The sequence below is a fragment of the Stegodyphus dumicola genome, chromosome 5 (genome assembly GCF_044657685.1).
Source record: "Stegodyphus dumicola isolate Sdum_Otavi_A_Nest chromosome 5, ASM4465768v1".
Lineage (NCBI taxonomy): Eukaryota > Metazoa > Arthropoda > Arachnida > Araneae > Eresidae > Stegodyphus > Stegodyphus dumicola.
Window position 1 is genome coordinate 115,668,533 of NC_140772.1, and position 20,421 is coordinate 115,688,953.

The following is a 20,421-nucleotide window of genomic DNA, read 5'->3' on the forward strand; positions in this document are numbered from 1 at the left end:
AACAAATCATGCTGTTGAAATTAGATGAATTTATATTAAATATTTAACTTGAAGCTTAGCTTAAACAGCTTTTTTTACACAAAATTTTCCATATACGTTTTGTAATATTTTTCTTACTTTTGAAATAGATAACCTTAATCTTTATAAAGCACTCACATAAAAACAAACTTCTATACTTTGTATTAAAACAGTAATAGAAATTGTGGGACAAGTAAGGATGTACATTGAAATATGATAAGAATGAAAATGTTTGAATTTAGCTTCAAAATAAGTATTCTGTATGTATCTACAGGTATAAATAGATAAACACCTAACTGAAACGTGTTTAGACGACTTGATAACTAAAAATATAATGAAAATCAGAACAGGGAAATATATTTTAATTAAAAGAAATATTTTAGCGTTATTTAAGTTTTAAATTCTAAAAATTACATTTTTGCTTAATAGTAAATCGTAATGACTATGTATATCGATAATATCTGTTATTAATAAAAATAACTTCACTAACTGTTAATAAAATTTAAAACATGTCCATTTTAGAAAATTTATTTAAAAAATTAGCAGTTTGTAGGCAAATAAATATAACCGAAATCATACGCAAAATATATATAATAAGAAAAATAATTAATAAAAAAGATCACGGATATTTTTTAGAAGTTTATGTTAACATCTTCACTGAAAGCATTTTTTGTTCAGCTTGAGATAATTACTTTAGACATTCTAACTAGTATATCTTTTGTGAGTGAGCAAAACAAGAATAAAAAAAAAAAAAAAAATCAGACGTTATTTAAGGAAAAACCACTCCGCGTTACGTTTTTCATCGCATTGCAACTTTCGGAATTCTTTTCTAAGAAGAATGAATATCACCAAAAATACACATTTTTAAATTGCTGTAAGTAACTAATGTAAATTTAATCACACTTTTAAACAAAAGGGCTTTGAAAAACGACAACAAAGGAGCATTTTTAAAAGCTTCTGTTTTATATTTCAAAATAAGGAATTCTACGGCATTTCTGCAGTGACGGTTGAAAGAGAGAAAAAGAAAAAGAGTCTGTCTGTTTAAAAGACGGAAGAGTTTATTCCGTTGAACATTTTTATCGTTGCTTGGAAAATTAATTTGCGAAGTTATTTCTCGCTGAAAAAATTATATATGTGTTTAATTAGGACTATATTATAAATTTACACATGACGAGTTTTTTTCCCTTTGTCTTTTTTTTTGTGCATGTGTTGCAAATGAGTTTTAATAACTAATCTAGATGGTGTCTTCTGCAGTAATTTAATTTTACTGAAGATTGTTCGAATATATTCATAGCTCAAAGAAATTTCTTCATTTTCTTTCATACACGACTTAAGCGTGAAAGGTCTCCAGGGAGCACTTATTTATAGTTAGAAAAAGTAACTCATCATAAAAGTTACTAAAATAACTTTTATTACGAGAACTTGAAATTTCGTTTCTTGAATTGTTATTTTATTTCATTGTTTTAATTAATATTATTATATGAGTTAAAATAAGTTATTTCAGCTGAATATTTTTATTTCGTTTCTAATTTAACATTCAGAAATATTATGCAAAACATATAATCTTTTTCATTTCATTCATAAATTATCATTACTAAATATTGAACTTTCTTATAATATTAAAGCAAAATAATTATTATCATCAGCCTTTCACGTCTATCTAAAATGTTTATATTAACAATATTAATATAAATTATATTAACAAGTGTCGTTTATATTAACAATATACGGAGTTTTTAAATATAGAAATTGTGCTAACATGAGTACCAGCTGCTCATATAAAGTATGACAAAGAAAGTTTTTATTAATCAGTAAAAGAAAATCTTAAAAATTATAAGAATTTTAAATCCTTTCATGGTTCAAACATACATTTCATGGGTTCCTCATAGGTAACACTTTTCTGATTTCTTACAAAATTGTAAGCAATAAATGTTATAAATAATTGTAGTTAGACTTTTAGTTCGGAGGATTATTTCAGTCTTAAATACTCAACGAGTAACCCTACATATCTTATGAGTTTTCATTTGATTATAGCAAAGCGCTCGAAATCTGCCTGCTCATAGGAACAGATGCCTTCGTGGAGGACTTTCTAAGGAAAACTGGCTCATAGAAACGTTACATATGACGAAAACTAAAAAACGCTCCCGCAGCCAGCCCATTCATCGGAATTCGAACTTGTACTAAACTATCAATACTCAGTGACTTTACGACTCGGCCGCCGGTAAGCAATACCTCAGAGAGAAAAACATTTTCCACAGGTTGTAGTAATATGAACCTTTTCTTTCATAGTAATAAGTACTGAACATTTGCAAATATTACATGTAGCAGTACATAATTATAATTTAAACATTTCACGATAAAATAAAATATTTCACAAAATTTTGCAAATACAACTTCATTCAAAAAATTGCAAGGCAGAAGCAATGTTTTCGGCATAAATTGTACTAAATATTTTTAATATAAATAAATTTAAGGCACGCGATATTACAAATTCTTTTTGTGAAAGCTCATGTAAAAAAAAAAAAAGAAAAACTACGAATTACTGCTACATATTAAGTACTGAAGACAGGACATATTGAAGTGAAAAAAGGGTGACAAAAATTTAAACGACTGATTAAATAATAAATTTCGTTCAGCGACAAAAATACTTTGATTGAAAACCATCTGTTTATAACTAGATTCATCAAATGTTCTTATATGTGATTCCTGATGGAGGCATTAAAATCTGGGAGATTAAATTTGAAGTTCTCCAGACGTTTCCTGACATTATTTGAAAAAACAGAAAAGGACGTATTTTGACAGTTTTATTTCATTAATAATAATATAATAAAGCAAACATATCCTTAAATTTTAATTACTTGTACGAAGTAAAGGAAGTATTGTGATCACGAAAAATTCGGGGTACCATATTTCAATGAAAATATAAATTTCGACCATTATTTTGGTGTGACACCTGTACGTAAGGACAGAATAAAGGGTTCTTTTTCCCCAAACGAATTACAAAACTGATTTAAAATGGATTCAAAAGAGATTTTTTTCCGTGGCGTTTGTACGTACGTACGTATGTATGAATGTTTCTCGCATAACTCTAAAACGAGTATCCTCAGAACGTTGAAAATTTGCATATAAGACTGCTACAGCATGTAGTTGTGCATCTCCTATTTTGGTTGCAATCGGCCGTACCATATATATATATTCCACTCTGCTACTCGGCTCTGTGAGCTCAGTTTTGTAGTCTCATATGTTGGTAAATTGCGCATTTTTTTGTTTCAAAAATGATTGAATTATGTTGTTCTTATTTTCCGGTTATGGTTTTAAGGCTTTTAGTTTCATGCTTTCAAATATTGCATGCAATATTTGTGGAATTATCGACAGTTTAAAAGTTGTTTACGTGCCGCTAACCATAATTTCTTCTACCATAGCAGCCATATTTGTTTACATTTGAAACTTAGCAGAGTAATGAATAATTCTTTCTGCACTTTCAGTGTCTTTTGTCAAGTGGGACCAAAAGGAAACTTTTAGTTTTGTGCACCGAAAAATCTGCCTTCTTGCCTGCTGGCCGAATCGCTTGTTTTTGTGTAGAAATTGTAATTTTGATCGTAAAAATTGTTTTTTTTAATTGTTTTAACTGTACTTGGTGTTTTATGTTTTTCTATATCTTTCAGTTTTTAAAGAAAATATTTTGAGTTTGTATATCTCTTTTGCCTTGCCGCGAAGTGAAAACTGAATTAATTGAATGAGAAATATATCTCTAATGAAATTCGAGGAAATGTTTCGTATTAGCAACAAATACTGTCGCCAGTCTGTCTCGGACAGAGGAGAACAGAGTAGCGCATACACATTAGATAAGCGGCGCTGAATCGTTTGCGAAAAACTGTTTCTTTTTTATTTGTTTAATCGCCTTTATACATCGTTTTAGATTTATTATTGTATTTAAATAGAACATGTGGCAACGATTATATAATTCTTCAGATGATATAATTTTTGTGCATTCTGAGTTATAAAATGAATGAGATATAACGTTGTTAAGTAAACCTAGCGCCAGAGTGTCGCTTTGGTAAAGAAATATCGTGAATTTTAAAGAGTGCATTTATTCTTTTATGGTTTATGAGCTATCGACGAAGTATATTTTCAGTAAGTTTAAAAGCAATGCAGAAAAAAATGCGTATAATTTAATATTCCGTACAAGGAAGTCATGTGGTGTACACATCAGCTTTTCTTTGATATGTAATCATTTTTATACTTATTTATTGCTTTAGCTTTCGCAAGGAAATCACGCATATAAATTAAGTGTTTGTGTAGACAACTGTATATTAACTCAAATGAAAATTATAGGAAAATTAATATAAGGTAAAAAAATTCAGAAATTTAACGAGAAAAAATTGAGGGAAAAAGAATATGAAAGAGTTCACATTTTAACTGTCACCAAAAAGGGGTTATTAGGATTTTTTACGCTCTCGCGGAGCTCTCAGACGACCAGTCTGCTGTTACACTCACTCATTTATCCATTCCTTTAGGTTTATTATTACGCATCATTTTCGTCGCACATACGCACTATATAATTCAACAGCAAAATTATAAAAATTTTTAGAGCAGCAGAGTATAAGTTCCCAAAACTGGGTTAAGTGTTAGAATACATTTTTCTGTTTTGTTCAATCTTTTTTCCCTTCATCTTATCAATACTCAGTTTTCTTACGAAGATGGCTTTGTAAAAATTTCTGTCTTCTTATTACTAAGGTTTTGTGCGTTTATTAAATACACTTTATTTATTAAATATAACGTTCTTGGCGCTTACGCCACATAACGATTCAACAGCAAAATCGCGAAAGTATTTAAAAACAGCATATGTTTAGAATTTTCGATTTCGATAGACAGTCTAGCACGCTGACGATAAAAATGTTTTTTCCTGTAACATGTTGCCACTTCACTTCTTACTTTCAAATCTTTGAGTTTGTTAATCATAAATTAATTAAAGTTTTCAAAGTATGAAATATAAAATTCGAAACTCAAAATTCGGTCTTCCGGATACCAATGTACAGGTGGAGGACTACATCAGTCAGAATTGGATGGCTCTAGGTACCGTTGCTTCCTGTTCTTTCGAGACTAATATCCCATTCAGGGCTAATGTCTCTTTTGGACTAAAAATTCGATAATTTAATTTCCAATATGATTAATATTTCTAATATAATTAAAATATCACTTATATATAATATACTTATACCATAATAAAGGAGGAAAAAGTACCTTATACATCCCTCCCTTTAAAGGGATCCAAATCCCAACGGTTACGAACCACCCTCCATCACCTTCTAGTTCAGGCGCCATTCAATAGGCTATTTTGAAGCAGGAAACGTGAAAAATGTTTATTACCCGGGACTCGAACCTTGGACCTCCCGAACAAGCGTCAAGTACGCTTCGAATTTGTTTCCAGTTCTCGATGTTTGAGTATTACCGACTGCCCATTTTCAACGCGTTCACTTTATGTGGCTAGGCAATGGGACGAAAGTCTTAAATTTATAACATATATCTTCTCTGTTCTTAAAGCGATTCCTCTGATGCATAAGAACTCAGATGTGAAGTTAAAATCTTTGAAACTACTCGATTAAATTAAAAGTGAATGAAAAATTCTTTGCGTATTGTTTACTTTGCTTTCTTTCAATAGTCGGGAAACGAACGAAATCTGATGCACTCTAGCAAATTGGTATTGAATAATGTCGGAAGAAAATATACACTGGCAGCAATGAACAACCAATGGATAATGGGAAAAAAATATATTACAATTGAGTCTAGACAGCGGTAGGAAAGAGGAAGAAAACTATATTATTCATTACATTCGGATCACGCTTTTTATTTGAACGTCTGACCAAGAAACTTCTTGTAGGTATAAGTAAAATGCTGGGAGAATACGAAACATCTTTTTTACAGGTTATCCTGTTGAATGTAAGTGCAAGAAAAAAAGGATACACAGCATCAGGGAAGTGAAACGAATATGGAATTGATTATGATTCGTTGGGGACTAGTTCAAAAATTACGGATGCTTAAGGTAAGGTTATAACGCCTTGTGGCGCTTACCATATGTTGATTAAAATTTTTCGGGTACAGAAGTAATTAAATCCAGAAGTAAATGTATCAGTATATGAAAATTGTGCAGATTTATAATTCAAATTAAAATCTGAAAGAAGTATTTCATACAGAAAATTTTTATGATAAATTCAAACTAAATGAATGATAACATATATTTTTTTTTTCCGTTTTAAAACACTTTCACATTATCATTTCTTTTCCAAGCAGTGAATGTATTTTGCTATGTTAATAAATTTTAGATGCAGGGTAACTTACATACATATACATTTTCTGTCTCTATATAATATATGCATTTCAGAATATTCATACAATAAAAATTATTTCTCAAACTTAACGTATTGTTAAATTTTATTTAAAGAAATTAGAAAACAGTAGGCATAAATTATTATATATATGAATATTTTGGTTTAAGTAGTATTTAAAATATTTCTCTAAGTATACCTTTTTACTTAGATGTTTTAAATTTTGGTGGCGCATCAATATATAAATTATGGGAGGTAAATTCATAGGTTTAAGAAAATCTGTAGGGAATAATTGCATACATTTATGGATGAGGATAAGTTTCAATTGTCAGCTAAGCTGCAAATCTGATAATTCATTTTCACGTTTTGGTTAAACATATAAAGTATTTCTCCCGCCTTCTTAGCATGCCTTCGTGGTGTAGTGGTCAGCACGCTCGGCGCGTGTTCGAGAGGCCTGTGGTTCGAGTCCCGGTGAAGGCGTTGCTCATTTTTCATCTTTCCGGCTTCAAAATAACCTAATGGCTTTACAAACATTTCACAAGATTAGTAAATATGAATTAATTTAAAATGAAAAGCTCTGTTCAAAAGTTTTAAAAATTGATAGTTAAAGTTTCATATCTTTTTAAACTTGTTTTTAAACCTTAATACTAAAATAAACCGCGTGGTTCTCTAAGAGATTGTCAACAAATGAATCATCAATTTCTTCAAACATAAACACATTCTCTTCTACATCATAGTTGTGTAATTATTCATACATTTTCTTTCATTTTCAGTAGTTATATACATATTTTTAAAAATATTATCATTATCGTAGGCTCAATTGTTTCAGAGTCTTATGCACATTGCGTAACAATATGCATTGCAAAATTCTTATGCGCTGTAAAAGTATGCACATATTTATTTATATAAAAAGAGTTTAATCAACGAACTGCGCGTGTTTTTACGATTTTTTTGCCATATTCAAAAAACATTACAATAAATTATGAGACAGTTTTTATCTGCACATTCTCGAGATAATGTAAAACGAACTATTTCTTAAATACACTCCTTTAGATTAATATTTTGAGTAATATATACGCCATTTGAGACATTTGGGCAAAAAATGCATATTATATATACACTCAGTTTTATATTTATGTATATGCGTTATCTTAAAAACATGGACTGTTATCTACTATTGCCCTTTTTCATTATAATTGGAGAAATCCGATTTACATTTAATTCACTAGAAAATAGTAATACGATATTTATGTTGCTGTGGGCATTATGAACAGATACATGCCAAAATAGGAAAAAGCCATAAAATGGTTTCACCCGCAAATAATACTTGACAAAACTAACAAAAATGTCCCTACAAGATGTATTTTCTGCTTAGCATTGTGTTCTCTAGAAAGATTTAATTATTTTTACAATATATTAGCACTTACAAGTTTATTTTTATGATTTAGGTACAACATAAAGCTTTAATAATTGCTCATGAATAAATTGAACAAAAATTTTGAAGAGCTGTTAATTATACATAAGCTAATATATTGTTGGATTGCGCAGTATTATCTTTATACTGCAAATTAGTAATCATCGCAAAATATATACTACTATTTATACTGTTTTGAAACTATGAGCCAATACATTTTCTTTCATGAACTAATATTTATACAGTTTCATAAACTGCAGTTGGAAATGTTATAAAACTGCAGTTTTATGTTTTCATAAAGCACTTAAATATTTGCTTAAAATTTCCCTTTTCGAATTTATTTAACACAAAACATAAATTATCTCATCTTATAAACTTATTTTTCACACTGAATCTTATAAATTTATCTTTCACATTGAAACATATCTGCATGTACTTCATTGTATTTCAGTTTATAGAGTTAGTTTGTTGATCAGAAAGAAATATGCGCTTGGATTGATTTTGGATTAAAAAAAAAAACTAATGAATATAGAAATATCGAAATTTATCACTTATTTTTGTATAATGTTTTTCCATTATGCAATTAAAATCATCTATAATCTGAATTAATTCTTGCATACCTAGTACGTATTCTTTTAAATACTTCATTGCAATAGCAAAATGAGTCTTTTTTTAGATAAAATTAATACTAAGAAGTTAACTAGACTCCATAGCATACAAAAGATCTCCATTCCCGTAAATTCATAAATTTTAGATAAAATGAAATTGATTTAAGTTTATTTTATGTTAGTATCTCACATATATTTCTAATTTATCCAAGACAAATTCTTACAGAATGAATAAACTGAGCAAAGGAATAAATTAATCAGACATATGAATGAAATAATGTTTCGTTACTTCGACAATAAATCTTCGTCAGATACACAGCTAATATAATTATACGCTTCGGCTTCCAGTAGCATAATTTCATTAGTTAAAAGTAACGGCAAAAGTTATACATTTGAACGAATTTTTCTATTATATTAGTCCTTTCGAAGTATCATTTATGCGTAGTTAAATAATTGATAGTCTCAGTTTCTAAAGACAATATTTTTAATCGTTAGGTAACTTTAATTTCAATAAAATAAGCAAAATCTAATTAATTGAAAGACAAAAAATTAAATTCGATTTATTAAATCTTCCACATGTCCGCATGACATACACTGACGAAGTAAAAAAGAATACATGAAACTTGGTATTATTTGATTTGTTAAATTAATTAAATATATACCGATTCATTTTGTTATAGCTAGTTTTAAACGTACAGGCAATATGACTGAAAAATTTCAAATCAAAAAATAAGTCTGTCACAGAATAGTTTCAAATTTTTCTAAGTATTACTTTGCTGCTCAAGATTCTGTATTGACAGTTCTTGGAAAAGCATTAAAATTTTTGTACTACTCATTTCTAATGACCTTAGAAATCTTATAATACCATAAAGATCTCGCATACAAATATGTGACCGGTTTCAGGTTCTGGAAATGAATTATTGCACTGGAATAACTTCTTAACAAAATACAATTGTAAAACCTGTATATAATCTTAAAATTATGAGAAATTCAAAAGAAAAGATGTAAGAAAGGAGGGAGCTGCTGAATGAAAACTGAGCAAAAATTAACAGAAAAATATCTGAAAATTTTCAGATTTTTACGGTCGCCCAAAAGGGTTTATTAAAATTTTTTACGCTCTCGCTGAGCTTGAAGTCTACCAGTCTGCTCTTCCACACACTTCCATCAATACTCTTTTTTGTCTTTTAGCTTTATTATTAAGCATAATTTTCTTCGCACTTACGCCATATACAATTCAACAGCAAAATTACAAAAACTTTAAAAGCAGCATAGCAGTGTACGTTTGAACTACCGATCTACCGTTGCAAACATTTTTCTGTTTTTTCAGATCATCATATTAAACTTCAGTTTTAAGACATTTTTTGCCTTTATTTATTAACGTTTTCTGTATTTACTTTATTCATTAAATATAACGTTTTTGGCGCTTACTTCAGATAGCGATTCAACAGCAAAATCGCAAAAATATTGAAAAAAAGCATATATTTAGGATTTCGGATAGACATTCTCACGCACAGAAGATAAAAATATTTTTTTCCTTACAGTGTTGCCACTGCTCGCTTCGAAATCGTTGAGTTTGTTAATCAAGAATTCGTTAAAGTTTTACAAAATATGAAACAGGTAATAAAACAAATTCGAAATTCAAAATTTGGATTTCCAGGTGCCAGTTGTTAAAAACTGGATGGTTCTAGGTACCGTTGTTTTTTCACGATGCTTGAATATGCATAAATTCATGCAGATTATTCATTATTTAATTTCTTTAAATATAATACAGGGTTATAATATCTGGTGGCAAAAATTTAAAACGTGATACGGCGTTTATAGTGATTCAACGCAAAATGCCGTTTTGAGTTTAATATCCCATTCGGGACTAGCATCCCTTTTAGGAAATGCTTGCTGAAGTATAATTTATTCTAAACGCGTTTTCTGACTTCAGAAATATAAAATGGCTGTGTCGACGTTTAAAATCACTGACTTTCTAATGGTGATTACCTAAAAAGCTACTAATGCGCACTATGGTTCAGATTCATATAGAAGATTATATTACATCAAAGGACGGGACACCAATGTCGACTATCAGTTACCTGCAAAGTTTCAAATTACTAAATTGTTTAGCTCCGAGAGTTTGATTTTAACTCCCTTTCCAACTGCTTACGGTGAAATCTATAGTATAGGAACTGACAAAAAGTTAAATAATCGGTTGAGTAATATATCAGAGTAATATATAGTTTGATCATATTTAGAGTTATTAGAAATACCTTTCAGAGTTTGCAACAAGAATTAAAATTAAAGATAGATATAAGACGTCAGCGGTTTTCTATCAGCATCTTGCATTTTGTATTTTGTGAGCCGTATGTGTATTTGGTGTGTGTTTCTGGTCCATTAAAATATCTTTCTAAATCAAGAAGCTCCATATATTTAATTTCTTCCGCCCACATGAACTCTACATTAGTCTATTCTCACATTCATATGTGTCACGTAGAACTCAGCTGAAAAAGATTTAGTATTTTAGGTCTTGTATGTTTTGAGACCTTTTTTCGACATAGCATCAGACAATAGTGTTTATAGATATTATATATTGTTACATATAATATATGTATATGTTATTCCCATATATAACGCTTAGTAATATTTCTACACATTTGTGATGCATCATTTCGATTTATCAATCTCGGCGTCATTACTTACTTTGGACAGGCACTCGGGAAAATTTTCAAAACAAATCTTTTGAAATACGATATATCAACATTTTTCATATTTCAGAAAAAATTATATGGTACGATGGGGCAGAAGTTTTGATATAATTAAAGATTCCAGTCCATGTATATCTAATAATTTTCTTTAATACAAAAAATGCCAATGTTTTATGAACTCTATTAAGTAAAGAATAAGTAAAGTCATTCATTATAAGTAATAAGTAGTTGTCAATTTTGTCACTCCATTTGCACATCTCTCTCTCGATTTCTGTATGCGGCAGTATCCTGTATAAGTATATTAAACTACTTTATATCCTGTACATTAAAATACTTTATAAAACTATTGTAATACATAATTTCTGGTTACTGCACTGAAATTAAAAGTTAGCAAACGTATTTTCACATTTCCTTTCCATTTCGTGATATTATTTTTGAAAATAACTTCCACATGTTTTGATTGCCTTTGTTTTGATTGTAAGGCTGCCGTTTTAGCGAGCTTTCTTGGTGTAGTGGTCTGCACGCTCAGCGCGTAAAATAGAAGTCCTTGGTTCGATTCCCGGAGAAAGCGTTGCATATTTTTCATTACTCCTGCTTCCAAATAACCTAATGTCTCTACAGTGGCGTCCGAACTAAAAGGGTGTTGGATGATGATTCTCCTCACCCAGGTTTTGGCGATTGGGTTTCCTAAAAACTCCAGACGCCCTTTAAAAGGGAGAGTATATAAGGTATTTCTCCCGCTTTTTTAGCGAGTCTTCGTGGTATAGTGGTCTGCACGTTCAGCGGGTAAAATACAGAGTCCCGGTGGTTCGATTCTCGGTGAAGGCGTTGCATATTTTTCATCTTTCCTGCTTCCAAATAACCTAATGTCTCTACAGCCTAATCGAAAGAACTATGTACGTTTTGCTAAGGGTAAATCGTTTAGAAAATATATCTAACTAGGAAAAAAGATAAAGGTATTTATTGAGATAGGCCTAGTTACGACATTTTAGAACATAATCTAAAAAACTTTGAATCATATGATCCCTGAATCTTCTGTAGTTTATTTACTGTAGACTTGAGTAAATTAATATAAACTCCTGATTCACTACAAGCAACAAAACACAAGGCCTATAACATAGTATGTAAGTTACACTAAATTTAAAGGTAAAGAATAGTGCGAGACGATACAAGTGAATTTAAACTAACAGGTTGACTCAGAAACCTACACCGGCAAGATGCTAACTCGATGGCAAGAATGCGTAGCCGCTATTAAGATTAACAGCTGGCAGAAACTAACAAACGTGCGCTCACAATAGCGAAGTCACGCTTTGCCTAACCTTATCTCTCCAACAGCTTAATAACTCTCGTTTACTCCACTTCATTTACATCCTAGCAAGGAAAGGCAAGGTGAAGTAAAATAATTCAGGAACGGCTCACAAAATAAAATAACTATTAGTAAATATAAACAGAACCTCACAAGCTAATAAAGCAGTATTAAAAGGTTATGAAGCAAATATCGTTTACATTAAATATGGTAAACATTTCCGTTTATTTAAAAAATATAAATAATTGGTGGATTAACATTCATAGCTATTTGAGTCTTTCTGAAACACAGTGCATAAAAGATCTGCGCCGAAAGAGTATGTTAGACAGTCATAGGAAGATGTCTGCAAGATAGCACGAAACAGTTCCCCGCCGGGAATCTTATAGACTATAGAAATCTTAAGATTTTATTGCTTCTTAAGTACAGGCTAGATTGCTGTTGCGTTACAATATCACTGAATAGAAATTAGCAGTTTCTGGAATAATTTATTATAATATTAGCAATAACGTATTATTAATAAGGTAACATATTATTAAGAAATAATATTTTAATGTTAAGGTAATAATAAATTATAGTTTTTTCAAGATACACGTCGAAAGATCCTTACAACGGAGCTTATATTAAGCACCGAAATGAAAAACAGATAATATAGCGTGAAGGGTTGTTTTTTATATAAGAATACTATAATTTATTATTACTAACTTTACATCAGTGGCTAGTAGCCCTTTTAAAGTACGAAAGTAAGAGAGAACAAAATCTCTGGAAATAACTTTTATGTTAATTTTATACTTAAGAGCCAAGCCTAAATATCATGCTATCTGAAGGTTAAGAGTCTAGTGCAATTGATCCCATGGTTCAACTCAAGTGAAAGATTTTGAAGAAAATGACGATTCAAAATAAAATTGAATACTACTGAATAACTGACAGTCTCATTCATTCAGCATCCAAAATAGCTTATCTTAATTAACATAAGAACATTTCCCCACAAAGAAATACCTAGTAAGATAAAGAACAGAGAAATGCTATTTTAGAAGCTGAGGCTTCTATTTTAATGTTACGTTAGCCTTCTTTTATAATAAATGCATGTGCCAGTTAAATTATGTAACGAATTATGTTTCACGTATGGAGCTATTATAAGAATAATAAAACTAATCTACTACAGAAAAGTGAATATTTATTATTTTAAGCCTCTTCCTGTCAAGAAAGAAAGTCGTTTCTCCCCTTTCTTCTTATATAAGAAAACATTAATTACGCTACGTAATATGAGACATAAAACGAAAATTAGTGCACTTGATTTTATTAGGACATCGAAAAATTATAAAGAGTATATTTGCTCCAAACAAGTTACTTTAGAAAATATCGTTGTTATGAAACCTGCGTATTAGGAAAACAAACGCAGGACACTTTTGCTCGAATTTCTTTTAAAATACAGAAAACAACTATTTTGTGCCTCATTTTTACGTCAATTTATTTGAAAACGGTACACCTAAGTTACTCAAGTTCAAAACCTTAGAAGGCAAATTTTTTTTGACATCTTATGTACTTTGTTTTCTAATGAAAAGCCATTAGAAAACACATTTGTTATAAATCTTTCACTAGAAAGAAAAGTTAGTAGATTATTAGTTGTTTTATTATTTATTTATTTTATTGCATTTATTTTACTTTTATTTTATATTTGTTTATTTATTTATGATTTATTTTATACCGCTAGGTGTTTCCCTTATTTGTTAGTTGCATGTAATTTAGTTATTTGTTTAAAATAATTTTCCAGGAAACTCATTAGCCTCTGTGTTATTTTGTAGCGGGTAACAGCAAACATTCTAATTAATTTCACTTAGGCATTTATGAGAATCACAGCGACGTTAAGACAATTGTGCGAGTGATGAATTAAAAGGTAGATACCTTTTTGGTAGAAGGTTCTTTCCAGCTCCACAGAAACACACATGCTCTCATCATGTCACCCTCCAACTAGAAACAGACGCTGTGAAAAAAAATTTTAGACCTCACTGAGGAGAAACCGCATGGTGACCAGGGTATTCCACTTAAAGACTTTTGCTTTTTGATTCTGATAACATAAAGGCAGTCACTAATGTATACTAAGATAGCTCCCTCATACCGGTTACCGTAATGATTCAACTGGGTCCGTCGCAATCACCATAGTAGAACCTCAGGTTTAAGCTTTGTCTTTTTAGTTTTATTATAAAAGGAATAACTGCACATTGATCTGCTGAGGATGCTTTCGATAGCAATAACGTTACCACTATACCTTCAACACAAACCTTTTATCACAACAAAGATTTTACTAAACACAGTTCAGCATTGGCTAATATATTGGCTCACCCCGCTGCTCTGTTGTCTTGGTGATAAGGGAGTCGGTTACCATAGCTATGAGCCCAGGTTCGAACCCTGTAAAAGGCATAGATGTTTGAAATACTATAGTTTTTTGTAGCACTGGGAAATTGAATCTTCAGAGTCGATAGTTCTCTGGAGAGCTTAATGGTAAGGAAAGCCGGATGGAAGACTGTCGGATTCATTTGCTAGGGGTTCTCCATCAAACAAGGGATGGGTGTTATTCGGTCACCTCTTGTGGTGCACCCTTGCGATACTTAGCGATGCTGGCAGCCATATCCTTGGGCCTGAATTCGAATCGGGCAAAAAGCATGAATGTCTGTAAATGTATAGCGCTTGCGCGACTTGGGGTTACTTAAAATCGTGGCAAGCCGAAAGAGTAGCTTATCTCGAGTAGCTTGGTGATAAGCGAAGAGGCATGGGAGATAGTCGAATCCGTTTTCCTGGATGTTCTGTATCAAACTTGGGGCGACGTTGCAGGAGAAATGACTATATATGGACGACCATACGACTACACTTGAATGTGAAGGTATATATATACCTGTACGACCAGTGGACCAGTTATTATCTTTAGGTATTATTTATGCTTTAGTAATGAATTGATCTTCTCTAAAAATGAAAAAAGATGACAATATTTTGCCAAGGGACAAAAACGATGTTTTTAAGGTAAGAGTGTATTCGACAGAATATAAAGCATTCAACTTTAATAATTATTTGTAGTGTGAAAGGCATGGAAAGTGTCTGTCCTCTACATACAGGATGAATCTGAACAAGAGGGCAAAACTTTAGGGGGCGATATAAGGCAGCTATAGGAGCAATATTCGTCATAGAATGTATGGTCGGAAAGTAAGTAGTGAGAAGTTACAAAGTAGTTTACCACTGTCATATTTAAAGAATTAACACAAGAATGAGATGAAATAATTAGAAAATATTTTATTAAGAGAACATGCTCATAGAAATTGTTCAAAAGACTTTCCGCCAGCTGTAATGCAGGCTGCACACCTGCGGGATAAGGATTGGTGCACATTTTCGAAGACACCAGGCGTTTCCAGAATATAGCCAGCAACAACGGCGACTACATCCATATTGGTTTCAATAGGGCACTCGCAGATTAAGCTTTTCATATGGCCCCACAGGAAAAGTCCAAACACGAGAGATCCTGGTAGATAAGCTATGAGACGATCTTGACCAATCCATCGCACTGAAAATTTTGCGGTTCCTATAATCAGCAATCCACGGTAGAAAATGCCGTTGGGTAAGAGGACTGACCCTTTTTCTGCCATTTATTTACAATGCCATCTAGCGGCTCGCCTTTCGAGTTCCTACCTTACATTCTATGACGAATATTGCTCGTATAGTTGCCTTCTATCACCCCGTATAGTTTTGCCCTTTTTGTTCAGATTCCCCCCGTATAACTCTGAGACAAGATCTTTACGAGCCATTCGCTGCACAAATCGACTAAATCTATAAAACAAAAGTGGAGAAATGTGATGAAATAACGTATATTGCTTTCTAAAATTCCCTTTACAATATTCAAATGAATATTGTAAAATGCATAAATACAGATGTAGCTTTCATCTAACGGTATATAAAATTGATAAGAAAGAATAGCCAAAAATTATTCATCCCTAACCTTACAATTGTTATGTGACTGGGGAAATTAATCGCTTTGTCAAGTGAAATAAAAGTCATAAAACTAAATTCAGTGTTAGAAACTGTTTTATCAGAGAAAAAGTTAATTATTATTAGTACTTTTATCACAGATGTTTCATAAATATGGATATCAGTTCTGTTATGATATATTATTTGTGATCAATTCATCAGTAACATAAAAGATGTGCTTTTTATCAGCTGTATGTACGGTTTCGTCATTTCGAATTGTTCTCACGTTTTTACCGTAATCATGGTTAACAGCCGGAATGCATTTTAGCAAGGCCATCATGTCTCTCATTTTTATCCTTTGTCACATTTCTATCGTTAGGATATAATAAAGGCTGATCTACATATTTCAAATTTTGTGGTGTACCTGCTAGATATTTACTTATATTATTAAAATGCATAATCCTTGTTAGAATTTAACAAAATTACTAGAAAATGCTTTACCTGGTAATCTTGACTTGCTTCAGTATCAGGCTGGGTAATATTGTGCAGTTTTTCTCTGGAGTGAGCATGTCGTCGGTATAGGTAAGCTGCAGCAACGGCTAGTAGAATGCCGGCGACTCCTCCGCATAGGGCAAAGGTAAGAATGAAAAGTCGGCGGTCTTTATCTGGACTGACAACTTCATACTTCACCTGAAATCCGAGCAGAACTTGAGTTTCAAAATTCCTTACATTCAAATAACTGATTTATAATAAACGTATATTTTTAAAACTATAGCATTAGAAATTATTTGAATGAATATTATTTTAATTAATTAATTTTAAAGCGTCTCCGCAGTTAAAACAGTATTCAAATATGCTGCTGAATAATTTTTAAATTCCTAGATTTCCTGGGAAATTTCACCCGTTTGATAAGTCATCGCGAAGGAACCAGTTGAAAATTTCATTTGATTTATTGATGCAACTGATTTATTTAGTTGATAGTGATGTAACTGAAATTAAAACACGTCAGTGCAAAATTTAAAACTGGGGCACAATCCTTAGAATACTGCATATTTTAAATAAAGTTTTATCGATTTCAAAGTCGATTTTACATAACCCCGCCTTCTTATTAAGTCGATTTGGCATAAGCGCCTCTTCTTAAGCAAAAACAATAAATTTTGCTAATAGCCTCATATATTTTTTTTTCAAATTCTTATAAACATAGATTGCGTAGATAAATAAATATATGCTATAAATATACTAGTTTTCAATTAGCGACTTGTAATGGTCCCTGTACTATGCAAAATTTACATCAGAATTTTCCGGTGACTGTAGAAAGTTGAAGTAAAAATTAAGAAGTGTTGTCAGCAACTTTGATAACGCAGTGTACAGCACTCGTTTAAAAAACAAATTCTTTTTTCCACTAAAACATATAATTATATTCTTGGCGAGTTCTGGCTGGTGCTGATTTTCTCTCTCTTATTTGTATTTAATATAATAAACATGCGGAATCATCTTTATTTAACTTTAAGTTCTCAGGAAATGCAGCCTTAAAGTTTTGCCTGTTTTCATAGACACAAACGTAAATCAGGCAACAAAACAATTAGGAAGAAGAAAAATGGCATCAATTTTATACCTATTCTTTTGTTGTTGTAACTTATCTCATTTGTTCGACAGCAATATCAGATGACAATGAATTCTTCACAATACCCCCTCCCTACATGAACGCTGAGTAGATTCTCTGAAATTTTATTCGCAAAACGAAAACAACAAGCTATAATTGCAGCGTTTCTAAGTCCACAGATAAGATTGTTCAACTTGTTTTAAGATACAAGCCAAGACAAAAGTTTTTTATTTTGACTCAGAAATTCAGGAGCGACAAAAGCAATGGAAATAAAAATTTTCTAGCATTTGTTCTACTATTATTAATTGTTATTTTAAATAGTTTCATGCAAGAAAAATTATAAAATTATTTCCGAAAAGTAAATATTTTATATAATATTTATGTGTCAAGCATTTTCGGTTTACAGTTCTATTTTGTGCTATTTAGCCTTCAGTTAAGGAGGATTATATTTATTAAATAAATTAATTATTAGTTTGGCAAACTAACTTAATTTAAATTTTTTATTTACGTGAGGTCTTTGTGATGTATATAATTCAGTAAAAAAAAATTAGATTGCAAATATAGTTTCATTCTATAAAATAACTTTACTCAAATTCATATAAAATTATTTTTTATTTAAAACCCGTTGACGACTGCGGTTGCATTTTCGCAACATTAGTTAAAAATATTTTTCATTTTCTCTATAGTATTTTTTTAACTTTTGTTGTATATTACAGATAGAACTTCATTGTTTCTGGGAAAAAAAAAAAAAAAAAAAAAAAAAAAGCTATTTCTCTTATATTAAATATTTTCATAAAAATAGATGTTTGTTTTGGTACATCGTTGCGAATTTTTTTCTTTTAATTTTGAGTAGATCTGATAGAATCAAATAATAGTATTGATTGTATGAAGATTGCCCAATCTTCTACAAACATTAGACTGTATAAACACATCAAAAGGTAGGGCTATTATTTTATTTTCTGGCATAAATATGTATATTTTAAAACGTTGCCGAAACGTAACGTCTGTCCAAAGCAGTATCTTTACACAGATTTCATAGATGGTGATACTGTCTTTTACCAGTTTCACAAACAAAGAAACTTCAAAAACAAAAAAACTTTCAAAATGACGAATATGGAGACAATGGGTTTTAACGGTTATAATTCATGAAAGATTGGATAAAACTGAAAAGCTGGCTAAAGAACGTCTTTATTTAAATATTTTAATTGCCAATTTCATGTCATGTGAAGTTCTTTTCAGCACATCTTTATATAGTTGAGCTAATGATTCCTTAGTTTGGAAGACATTCATGCAAAATGTTTCTCAAAGGAAAACTCGTTCATTTTGTGTACAACATTTGGTGTTTTGTATACCTATGAAGAATAATTTTTATCATTTTGATATATATTCAAGAAAGTATTCAAAGACATTGACTGATCTTAGACTAGCTGAATATTTTGTAACAGCTTATTAAAGTGTGGTGGAAGTTTCTTCAACCATTGCATATATTTCGACAACTTTTTATGTCATACATATCGTTGTCGGAATTGAACGCGTTCAAATTTCATGCGGCTGGAGCAATTGTTGAGTATGGATTAGGAAATCGCCTTATTATACTTATAAACAAAATGGAAAAAGAAAAATGTGGAAAAAAAAACCCTCAAGAAAAGAAGGGACTCAACAAGGAAATACTCAAGAAAAGAAAACTAATATGCATCCGTTAGGCTATCTAAACTCATCGGAAATTACAACAAATATATAGACGGACCTTCTAGACGATCTTATTGCGATCTTGTTGCATATAGAAAAAAAAGGAAAAATAGTGGAGTAAAAAGTAAATTGGTGGTGGCCTATTTTTTACGAATTTTATTTAAGTAGCTAAATCAAATGGATGAAAATGTTTTAAGATAGCTGCAGAAACCAAAATGTCTTTGTTAGATCTTAAGGTATTTCTCCCGCCTTCCTAGCGTGCCTTCGTGGTGTAGTGGTTCTGCATGCTGGACCGGTATCCAGAGATCCGTGGTTCTATTCCCGGCGAAGGCGTTTGCATATTTTTCATCTCTCCGGCTTCCCAAAAAATATCTAATGTCTCTACAAGATTTTCAAAGAAGTGTTGCGCTGTGATTGTTGCGAGCAAGGGAAAGATAATTTGAAAAGCTGCCTTCATCTTCAAATATTGAATGTGTTGGTTGACTATCTTTCTTTCGGTAACTTAACCCGGAATAGTCACTTACAAGCATTCAGCGAATAGTCGCTACACAGATTTTCAGTATTCTAGCTTACAAGTATTTCTAATCTAGGTAGGCTATTACAAAACGATAACTGTTTGCAATAAATATTACGTGTCTTTGTATAGTAACTCTTTCAAAACAACTTTTCAAAGATTTCTCAGAAATAATCGGTTTTGATTCACGCTACGTTTTCGCAACATTTTGTATCTTCAATAAAAATAAATTTTATTTATTCCAGTTGCATTTTTTTCTCTTAATTAGACTCTAATACATCAAAAATATTATCTATGTTCAT

General features: G+C 31.1%; 1 protein-coding gene across 2 annotated transcripts in view; it reads right to left on the reverse strand.

Annotated features, from left to right (window-relative positions):
- Positions 1–20,421, reverse strand: part of IA-2 (tyrosine phosphatase IA-2) — a 991,654-nt gene that overhangs the window by 141,222 nt on the left and 830,011 nt on the right. For both annotated transcript variants that reach the window (XM_085816984.1, XM_085816983.1), the window contains one exon: positions 16,815–17,003. In XM_085816984.1, the coding sequence (XP_085673110.1) occupies positions 16,815–17,003 (189 nt within the window). The remainder of the gene's footprint in view (positions 1–16,814; positions 17,004–20,421) is intronic.